The sequence below is a fragment of the Mandrillus leucophaeus genome, unplaced genomic scaffold (genome assembly GCF_000951045.1).
Source record: "Mandrillus leucophaeus isolate KB7577 unplaced genomic scaffold, Mleu.le_1.0 Scaffold272, whole genome shotgun sequence".
NCBI lineage: Eukaryota > Metazoa > Chordata > Mammalia > Primates > Cercopithecidae > Mandrillus > Mandrillus leucophaeus.
In genome coordinates, this window is record NW_012102832.1 from 1,292,722 (window position 1) to 1,303,689 (window position 10,968).

A 10,968-nucleotide genomic window follows, 5' to 3' on the forward strand; every position below is an offset into this window, starting at 1 on the left:
AAAAAAAAAAAAAAAAAAAAAAAAAAAAAAACCTAACATAGGGTTAGAGGGGGAAGAAAATAGTGGCTGAATAATGTTTTAAAATATTAACTTTTTTCTTCTTTCCTTTCCTTATCATTATTCCTTTCAAGCAGATATTTGGTTCAGGGGAGGCTATAAAGAACCCACAAGTCTTTCAGTCTTAGCCTAAAGGGACGGGGCTTTCAAAGCTGGATGCGGGGTTTTGTTTTGTTTTGAGACAGGGTCTTACCCTGCCACCCAGGCTGGAGTGCAGTGGCATGATCTTGGCTCACTGCAACCTCTACCTCCCAGGTTCAAGCAATTCTCCTGTCTCACCCTCCCGAGTAGCTGGGACTACAGGCGCCCACCACCACGCTCAGTTAATTTTTGTATTTTTAGTAGAGATGGGGTTTCACTGTGTTGGCCAGTCTGGTCTCAAACTCCTGACCTCATGATCCGCCCACCTCGGCCTCCCAAAGTGCTGGGATTACAAGCGTGAGTCACCGCACCCGGCCAATTTTTATATATTTAGTAGAGACGGGGTTTTACCATGTTGGCCAGGCTGGTCTCGAACCCAGTGATTCGCCCACCTCAGCCTCCCAAAGTGCTGGGATTACAGGTGTGAGCCACTGTGCCTGGCTGCGATGCAGGGTATTGAAAAAGGATAAAAGAGAGGAATGTCTCAGACATAGCTACAGAATCCTGGAGGGGGCATGGGAGAAAGGGAAGAGATTTGAGGCCTGGGACCAGAGGAGCCTGCACAAGGCTTCCTGGGACACTGCCTGGTGCATTCAGGGGGATGGGCCTCTGGCAGCTTCAACCAAGACCCCCAGGCCTCCAGGTAGCAGGGAAGCCCCTGGACGGCCAGACCTGAATAGTCAGGGTGGATGGACAGCTGAGGTGGAATTCCCCATCCATCACTCCAGGGCCTGAAAGTGAGAAGCTGGGGGAACTTACAGAAAAACAAGGCAGCCTTTCTCTCACACCTGAGTGTATGGATTGAGTTCATATCTGCTACAGGGATGAGCCTTTTCAGGTTCTGTGAGGACTGCTATTAAGATTAGCGGAGATAAGTTATATAAAATACCTGGCACTGGGCTGGGATATTAATTTTTCCCCTCTTCACAGTGAATTCTGTCTGTAGCCCTGATGTGGGCCAGCACAGTGGTTAGAGCCTAGGAGTAGAGTTCGAGTTCTGAATCTGCCTCTGCTTCTCACCAGCAAGTGACCTAAACTGTCTGAACCTCAGGCCCCCTTAGCTATAAAAGGATGGGGCAGTTCCCATCCCATAAGATCATCGCTGTCAGGGAGAGAGAGGGGGAGCCCCAGAGGGGTAGCTCTCCTTCCTGGCCTCCTCTCTGCTCCCCACCTGGGCTCAGGACTTACCTTCTGTGGTGAGGCTGTCGATGAAGAGGGAGGAGGAGGTAGTGGTGAGGTCTCCATCATAGGGGCTGAAGGGAGTGTCAGGGGAGGCTGAGTTGTGGTACTCATCCTGGAAGTCCTCGCACGTCCTGCCCTCTGCCTGCAGGAGAGAGCCAGTGCTGTGTCCTGAATGCATTTACACCTTTCCCTTCATCCTGAAAGCATCTTATCTTACAGGGCAATTTATCTGTCAGCTGCTTCAAATCCTTCCTCAAGGAAGGAGCTGAGATGCCAATCTCAAATAAATAGAGCAAATCTGAACGGTCACCAACAGCTAACTTCAGAAGTAGGCGGCTGGACAAGATTTTTTTTTTAAGCCCAGACTCAGACTAATAAATAGACCGTGGTGAGTGCATGGCCATGGAGTCTGGAGAGTTGATATTTAAATGGTGGGCCCATCACCTTCTAGCTGCAAGATGCAGGCCAATTCATTAAACTTCTCTGAGCCCCCATTTTCCCCTCTGATCAATGGGGGCAATGGCCCCAGCTTCTGGGTCAGCCTAAATAAGAGCGAGGGTAGGGCAGCTCACAGTCACATGCTTGGCACATGCAGCATGCTTGCTTTGCAAGAAGAGATAAAGGGAGGGGGCAAAAAAAAAAGAGGGCACAGATGAATAGACTCATCTGTGTTAGTCTATGGTGTGAGAATAGGATGCTTTCCATCCAGAATCAGTGTTGAGTGTACTGGAAAATTCTTGCAGCGAGAAGGAACCTGGATGGGATTCTAAAAAGGAGATGCCCGGAACCACCCTCCTTACTTCCAGAATGACTGCCTTCCTCAAAAGCCAGAGGACCAGAGGCTCAGCAGGTGCGTCATTAACGTCAGCAGGTGCACAGTCTCCCAGAGGAGCCAGCAGTGGCTGAGGCCATGCCTAACATCCCCTCTGCATGCACCAAAAGAATTCCTTGAGAGCTGCCCACTTAAGGCCAAGGCATCAGAATGCTCGCCTCAAAGACCCACAGAGCCCTCTGAAACCTTCCAAAGTGGGTCTCATTGTCTCAGGGCAGTCTGGAAAAGAAATCTCAGATAGAGGGGAGGATATTGCCAAGAGCTAATGCCACCTTGAGAGGAGTTTGCAGGAGCGGGCTCTACCGGCTTCCCTCCTATTCCCTACCACCTGGCACAGGAATTGCAGCCGATACTTATGCTTCTCACCTCCTGTGCACAGCCATAGTCCATCCATTCCTGGCGATAGCGGTCAAAGCCACTGGAGCATCTGCAGGAGGACCAAAAGGTCAGAGGTATGATGGGATCGACAAAGAAGCCCTCCCCTTTCACTGTTCAGTAACAACTCTCTGCTGATAGTGAGAAGAGGAGCTAAGGTCCCCAGGCTGAGGTAGTCAGGCACTCCTGTTCCCTCTACTTCCCTGGAAGATGAAGGTATTTGTGGCATCCCTGCCTTCCTTCTGACCCAGCTCCCCAGGACCAAGGCCTCATCTGCCCACGTGAGTAGGTGTAGGGGCTAGCAGGACTGCATGAGCTCCAGTGATCCTCAAGGTCGTCTTGACTGTGAGCTGCCATGACACTGCTGAGAATCCAGGCAATTCACATACGTGTTTTCATCCTGGTTATTGAGGGGCCTAACCTTGGGAAGGAGAGTGGGGCTAAAGGTAGGCATCAGCAGATTTAGTCAACACCTCCCAGGTGATCATTCAAGGGCAGAAATGATCTTGCCGGAGGCTGGGAGAGATTTACAACTGGCTGACAAGGGTCTCCAGAGAGGGCATTGGGCAGCTCAGCTGGGTGGAAGACACCAAGCACCCCTGTAGGGAAAGGATGGGGGCATGATGATGCACCAGAGAATGCTCTCCATGGATCATTCCCAACTTTTTGTTTTTTACTCTTTGGTGCTAGGGGAACCCTCCAAGCCCTACTGAAGCCCAGGGACATCTGCATAGGAAGAATAACATCATGAACCACCAGTGCCGAGAAGGAACTCTCAGCAGGTTAACTGCACCAGCACCCACTGAAGTTCGGTGAGGCCAAGGGCCAGGGCTTGCCAAGAGCTGTCAGTCTTTCCTTCTACAGATGCCTCTGGGCTCTGAGCTGCTCCTCCTGCAGCAGGGATGGCTGAACTGAGCCAGCCACACTCTCCTTCTGTCAGGCCCTCTATGCCCACTACTTTGGGGGATGGAGGATTAGGAAGGCTATTGGAGGCTGAGAACTAAAGTTTCTTTTAGTGTGGGTGTGGTGGCTCATGCCTGTAATCCCAGCGTTTTGAGAGGCTGAGGCAGGAGGATTGCTGGAGCCCAGGAATTTAAGGCTATAGTGAGCTATGATGGCACCACTGCACTCCAGCCTGGGTGACAGAGCAAGACCCTGTCTCTTAAAAACAAACAAACAAACAAACAAACAAACAAACAAAAAGAATGTTCTTTTAGACCATGCTAACTGATTCTTGAAAAGATTGAGCCTTTGGTATGGGTTTGTGACCCCCATTTCTGGAGCTAATCCTGGAATTAACGTTACCCTTAGACTCCAGACTGGGCCATGGCAGGGGGCGGGGGCACCTGCCATGAGAGATGAAATTGTTTAAATCCATTCCAGCCCAAGAGCAAGGAGGAAAGCTCTGGGAGGCTGTGAAAGGCAGACTGGGTGGAGGGAGAGGAGCAGAGAACCATGCGGGGACTGACTGCCGCTGTTGCCAGACAGACCATGTCAGCTGGCCCTGCCCTCCGGGTTTTTGGGGACCTGGGTTCAGCTCTCAGTTGCAGCTGAGGCTTCAGAGAGCTTGTAAGAAAGGACAGTGTGCAGGAGTGAGCCCAGGCCCACGGGGCGCCTGGGGATGGGATGGTTTCCAACTCACACCAGCCGTGCTCCCTGGGGTGGAGTTTCTCTGTGCTCCTCTCTGCTGACACAACCCCTGCAGATGCACACAATCAGAGGCCTTGCCCTTCCCCCAGCCTGACCAACCTCCTAATGTTGAGGAGGGCCCAACCCTCATTAAACTCATGGTCTCTGAATTTGGGCGTATGCTTGAAATGGGGTTTGCATTGATGGGAGGGTCTGGCTGTCATCTGACCCATTTTGCAGTTCTCATGGCTCAGCGCTTGTGAAAGCTGAGTCATGTGGTGGCAGGCAGCCCCAGGATCCCAGGGCTCATCTGAGGCCATCTCTCCATCGCTGAGACCATGGTTCTCAAATTTGAAAGGTACAAGAGAGACAACTTCAAACATCAGATTCCTGGGATCCTGGTCCCAGAGGATCATATTCAGTGGGATGGGGCCCAGGAATCTGCATTTTACAAGCCCTCCAGGTCTAAGGAGAGCCTCACAGTCTGCAGACTACTCTGCAATGCTCTGCTCCAGGAAGAACCAACCTGGGGTCTATCTTAGGCATTCTTTCTGAGGCTCTGTGAGTATCATGCGAAGGACGCTGAATGCTTTGTAAAAATGCTTCTTGATAGCCTGGGTGCGGTGACTCACACCTGTAATCCCAGCATTTTGGGAGGCCAAGGAGGACAGATCACATGAACCCAGGAGTTCAAGACCAGCTTGGCTAACAAAGTGAGATCCCATCTCTACAAAATATTAGAAAAATGGCCGGATGTGGTGGTGTGCACCTGTGGTTTCAACTACAGGGGAGACTGAGGCAGGAGGATTGCTTGAGCCAGGAGGTTGAGGCCACAGTGAGCTGTGATTGCACCACTGCACCCCAGCCTGGATGACAGAGCAAGACCCTGTCTCAAAACAAAACAAAACAAAACAAAACAAAACAAAACAAAAACTGTTCGAGGAGTTTAAATAACAGTGTGTTTGTTCCCACATCTTCCTGAATCACATGACCCCAGCCCATTTTACAGGGTAAACAATCTGAGGCCCCCAAGAGAGTGAATAAAAGCACAGCTGGTGGGAAGAACACCTGGGAGACCTGATGGACACACCCCATCCCCTCAGGGCCCAGAGCCGTGTCCGTGTGCTAGGCAGGCTGCCTATAAAGGCGAGAACTTCTACACTTGCAGCAGGATATTGGAAAGGAGCAAAGGAATCCTGGAATTAATGTTACCCTTAGACTCCAGAGTGGGCCATGGTGTGGAGGCATAGGAAATCACTGGGACCAGGGGCAGCAGTTCACGCCCGTAATCCCAACACTTTGGAAGGCCGAGACAGGTGGATTACCTGAGGTCAGGTGTTTGAGACAAGCCTGGCCAACATGGCAAAACCCCGTCTCTACTAAAAAAATACAAAAAATTTAGCTGGGTGTGGCAGTGTGTGCCTGTAATCCCAGCTACTCAGAAGGCTGAGGCAGGAGAATCACTTGAACCCGGGAGGTGAAGGTTGCAGTGAGCCGAGATTGCACCATTGCACTCCAGCCTGGGCAACAAGAGCAAAACTCTGTTTCAAAAAAAAAAAAAAAAAAAGCAAGCAAGCAAGCACTGGAAAGGAGCATTGGAAAGGAACAGCACCACAGCTGCACGGGAACTCAGAGACTATAATTTAGCAATTTTTGAGATTGCCTTAAAAGCTCTGGGAGTTCATAGGGCTTCCCACTCTCATGAGAACTCTAGTCCCCAAGGAAATCTTTTTCTTCCCCCTCCTCCTGTCATTTATTTATCTTGGACAGGGAACAGAGCTTGAATTCTGAGTCTAATCTGTGAGGAAATGATTTCAGAACAAGGAGTAGAAGTGGAGATGGATTTAAGAACTTTATCACTGAAACTGAATCTCACCCAGAACTTTCTGAGCTTCTAAAAGCAAGCAAACACAGCTTTTTAGCTCCCCCAACTTTCCATGGATGCCTGTGGTCTTCAGAAAAATCCCTTGCAGCCCAAGAAATATCTTGAGGTGGTGTTTTGGGGTCATGGGTCTTTGGACCAGACTTTGTCTGTGAACTGGCAGTTCTGACACTTGTTTACAGATGAGGCATGATGTTAAAATGCAGCTTCCTGGGTTCTCTCCCAGAGAGCCTGATACAGAGGGTCTGGGATGGGTCCCAGGAATCTGCATGTTTAACTGGAGCCCAAGGTCTGATGCCCACAGCTGTGGACCACTCTGAGAAGCCCTGTTCCAGGATGAACCCTCCCCTCCTGGGTGTGAGGAGGAAGCCCGAGCAGCTGGAATCCCTGAATGATCTTCCAGAAGCCCCCAGGCCATATTCTTGTCCTAAGAATCAGAGTGGCACTGGCCAGAGATACTCTAATGTTGGCCGACTGTGGGCATTGAGGCCGGGAGTGGGGCCGTGCCACCCTCTTCCCCTCATCCATGTTCGGCCAGTAGCAGTCAGTGGGTAACCCTGGGCACAAACCTCTGGAGGACATGGCACCAGCTGCAGTTGAAGGACAGGTCCGAGGACAGGCAGGCGTCACAGCTCCTATGCTGTAGGCAGGCTGCAAGAGAGAAGGCAGTGGCCGCTCAGCACTCAGCCTCTCCATGGGCTCCAAAGGGTGCAACTCTGAATTCCTGGTATTTACAGAACTGTGGGGCCCCTGACTTCAAGGGGACCTTTGAGGTCATTAATGCCACTTCCCTTGGTCCAGACCAGCCCCAATTCCTAGCTTCTTTTTTTTTTCTCTTTTCTTTTTTTTTTTTTTTTTTTTGTTTTAAGGGATGAGGTCTCGCTGTGTTGCCCAGGCTGGCATGCAATGACCTGATCATGGCTCACTATAGCCTCAAACTCCTGGGCTCAAGCAATCCTCTTGCCTCAGCCTCCCCGCCCTCCCTCCCTCCCTCCCTTTTTTCCTTCTTCTGTCCCTCCCTCCCTTGCTCCCTCCCTCCCTCCCTCATTTCCTCCCTCCCTAGCTTCCTTCCTTCTCACCAGAAGGTCAGGCCCTAAACTGGGTGCTGGGGATTCAGCAGTGAGACCTAGTCCCTGCCTTCTTAGGGCTTAGACTCATATGGGGAGACAGATGCTAAACAGATAATCAAAAATCACTACAGAATTAGAATTGTCATGAGGTCTATGAAGGCAAATCACAAGGTGCTGTAAGCGATTCTCCTGCCTCGGCCTCCGGAGTAGCTGGGATTACAGGTGCCCGCCACCACACCCGGCTACTTCCAGGTGTGTATCCCACAAAGGGTTGAAAGGCATTTTTTAAAGGTCAGAGGATACAAAGTAGCAGGTATGTAGGATGAACAAGGCTAGAATCTACTGTATAACATGAGGACTGTAGTAATAAAATTGTACTGTATGTGGAGTTCATGCTAAATGAGTAGATTTTAGATGCTCTTGCCACAAGAACAAAAAATCTAGGTAACTGTGAGATGATGGATATGCTAATTGCTTCATCATGGTAACCTTCTCACTGTCTATATGCATCCCATAGCATCATGTTGTATACCTGAAATATGTACAACAACAGTTATTGTTTTAAAAGATGCTCTGGTTGCCCCCCAGTGCTTGCTGGGGGCACTCACTGCCCACTCCTGATGTTCGGCCCATGGGGAGAGAACAGCTCTCCTGGGGGAGAAGAAGTCAAGGCAGAAAGGTCCTGTGTGCAGAGCCAGGAGGAGAACGGCCCAGACATGGTCCCAGCAGCAGCCAGAACTGCTACCAGGCTGTGTAGAGCGAAGGGGCTGGAATTAGTAAGAATGAAGAGGGAGCGACATCTGGGGCCCAGCCTGGGCAGGACAGAGCCAGAGAGCAGAGAGATTAGTGGGACCAGGTTGCTGAAGGGTACGTGAACCCTTCTGGCACAGGTCAGGCAGGGGAGCAGCAGGGCAGGGGGCGCAGTAGGCATGGGGGCTGGATTTAAGAGCTGTTCACTTGCAATCCAGTGCTACTCAGTTTAATGAACCAGATGACCTCTGAGTGGCAAGTAGCTGTCACAAAGACCATATATTTTACTGCAAAGAGAGACAGGCACTCACCTAGAACAACTGTGTGCAGAAGGGCTTATCTTATAAGCAACAGAACACCTTGATAGCCACAAGAGTGACAACTAGCAACAGAAAACGACCACTCATTTGATCAACATTGCATGCGTTTCTTCCTGCGTGAGTTCTCATGCGATCCATTAACTCAGGAGCCAATGTACATGACATGGAGCCCCAGCAAGATGGCAGCTGGGAACCAGCCCTTGGTAAGTGGGAGAGAGGCTGTGTGGGCACAGTGTGACCACCTTCAGTCACTCTGGGAGGGACTGGCAGTGGGTGGCACTGTGTCCTTTTGTCTGCCATGATGTTGAAGGCCCTGGGAGAGTGGATGGAAAGAGCCACGGGCAGGAAAGAAGCAGGGGCTGCCCTGTGCAGGAGGATGAGCACTCTCTGGCTGTTCTGTTCCCTGTGTATCCAGGGGGTCTGGAACAGTGCCTGGCACATGGTATGTTGAATCAATATATAAGTGCTCTTGTTATCCTCATTTTATGGAGCAGGGAAGTGAAGCTTGGAGAGAGTCGTGGAGCTGAGAGTGAGAGGTCTGGGTTTGAACCAAGGTCTGTTTGAGCATAGAGTTCAAGCTCTTAGGCTTGAGGTCTCACTGTGGGTTTCCCCTGCCCCTGCCTCAGTTCTCAGTTCCACCCCAGGCCACTTTTTTATAGGTCTTTCCTAGAAGAGGGACCAGGAGGGACCAGCCACAGAATACGACAGCTTGGAGATAAGCCCCTCACCCCTCCGAAGTAACCTGGACAAATCCTTCCCTCACCCAAATGGCAAGGGAGAAGCCAGGGGATGCAGAGAGTTTTCTCTTTATCTGGCCTCCCAGGGACCCAAATCACAGCCTTGATAGCATTACCCATCCTTCGCCAGCTGCATCCAGTAGGGAACCCTGCCCTTGCCTCTCCCCGTGACTTTGAAGGCTCCTTAAAAGACTCCAGCCGCTGGGCGCGGTGGCTCAAGCCTGTAATCCCAGCACTTTGGGAGGCCGAGACAGGCAGATCACGAGGTCAGGAGATCGAGACCATCCTGGCTAACATGGTGAAACCCCATCTCTACTAAAAATACAAAAAATTAGCCAGGCGTGGTGGCGGGTACCTGTAGTCCCAGCCACTTGGGAGGCTGAGGCAGGAGAATCACTTGAACTTGGGAGGTAGAGGTTGCAGTGAGCTGAGATCACACCACTGCACTCCAGCCTCGGCAACAGAGTGAGACTCTGTCTCAAAAAAAAAAAAAAAACTAAAAAAACAAGAAGGATGATGCTGTCCTCCTTGTCCTCTTTCCCGCGTTCTCAGCTGTCCCAGCCCCATCCCGAAGAGCATCCACCGTGGATCCTGTGGGCTCCACAACAGCAGGTGGGGCCTCGGCCATGGCTGCCTTCAGCGTGGGTGAGTGGGGTACAGAGGGCCAGGGCCCCATGATTTATGGAGGCCACCTGCTAAATCCTTCCATCACCTCCTGTAAGGAGAATACAGTGACAGACTGGGGCCCATCCAGTTCCTGGATCACCTTTTCTGGGGGCTCAGTCTACGTGTTCTCAGAGGTACAGCTTTCCTGGGTTTCAGTTATGTGGGAATAATAACAGCTGTCCTAGATCAAGCCCTCACCCCCACCCCAGGCCTGGAATGGACCCGTCAGTGTCAGAGCTGTGGCCAACGTGCTTAACTCCACCTAGGTTGTTCTCACCCTTACTCTATCTCTGGGAGAGGGGTGGCATCAGGCCCGGGTTACAAAAGAGAGATGGAGGCCCTGAAAAGTTAGATGGCTGCACAAAACAGGAGTCAGCCATGGGCCTGGGACCTGATGCCCGTCTGCTTGACTCCAGAGCTCTTTCCGAGATGGTGGAATGACCCCTACTTACTCGGCAATGGGGTGAACTCCACGGCCGACATGCTGGTGATCTTGCTGGGGTCCAGCTCTATGCGGTGGTATTCAAAGATGCTCCTTCGCCGAGATTCTGAAACAGAGGCAGAGCCTGTTGTCAGAAGCATGTCACAGGCAGAGGGCATCGAGGCCTCTTCCCAGAGAGCCTGACAAGTCAGCCTGCTGCCACTGAAGGCAGTAAGTGCACCCAGCAGCCTGGGACGATGATGTTGGCGCTGCTGGAGACAGGGACAGGTGCGGACCTGGAGAGGAGAGTATCGTGGTGTGAGGCTAAGTGACTCAACGCAGAGACCTGGCTGCTCCGGGAGGCAGAACAAAGGAGATCCCGTGCTTACTTCCCCTTACCTCTGCGCCTTCACAACTGCTACTCCCCTGACCCAAGATGTTCTTCCACCTCTTGTCCCTGTCTAGCTCATCCTTGCAGATCCAGCTCGAGGGCCACTTCCCCTGAGCAGCCCTCCTTGGCCAGCTCCCTCCTTTCCTCAACTCAGGCCAGGTGCCCCCTGTCCCACTGCACTCACCACACTGTGTGGACACGAGGGTCTATTTGGAGGCTGGAGATGTGTGAGACCATGATCACCTGGTCCTGAACCTTGCGGAGTGCTCTGTGAATGTCTGCAGATGGACAGGCTGACTTTTGCATGTTGCTGTCCACCATCCACCTCACCCCTGATGGACAAATGCCCCAGCAAGCCTCAGGGCTTGGAGCCAGGCTCAAGTCCTACTTCGGTCCCTGCAGAAACTTCTCACAGGACCTCAGAGTCACGAGACCCAAGTTCATTCTAGTTCTGCTCATGACTTGCTGGATAACCTTAGGCAAGTCATTTGGACCTCAGTTTCTTGTCTGTGGAG

General features: G+C 51.6%; 1 protein-coding gene across 1 annotated transcript in view; it reads right to left on the reverse strand.

The window, feature by feature from the left end:
* PLXDC1 (plexin domain containing 1) overlaps positions 1 to 10,968 on the reverse strand; it is a 114,321-nt gene that overhangs the window by 9,665 nt on the left and 93,688 nt on the right. Inside the window, 4 exon segments of the mRNA XM_011984719.1 lie at positions 1,387 to 1,522; positions 2,579 to 2,639; positions 6,668 to 6,749; positions 10,094 to 10,189. Of these exon segments, the coding sequence (XP_011840109.1) occupies positions 1,387 to 1,522; positions 2,579 to 2,639; positions 6,668 to 6,749; positions 10,094 to 10,189 (375 nt within the window).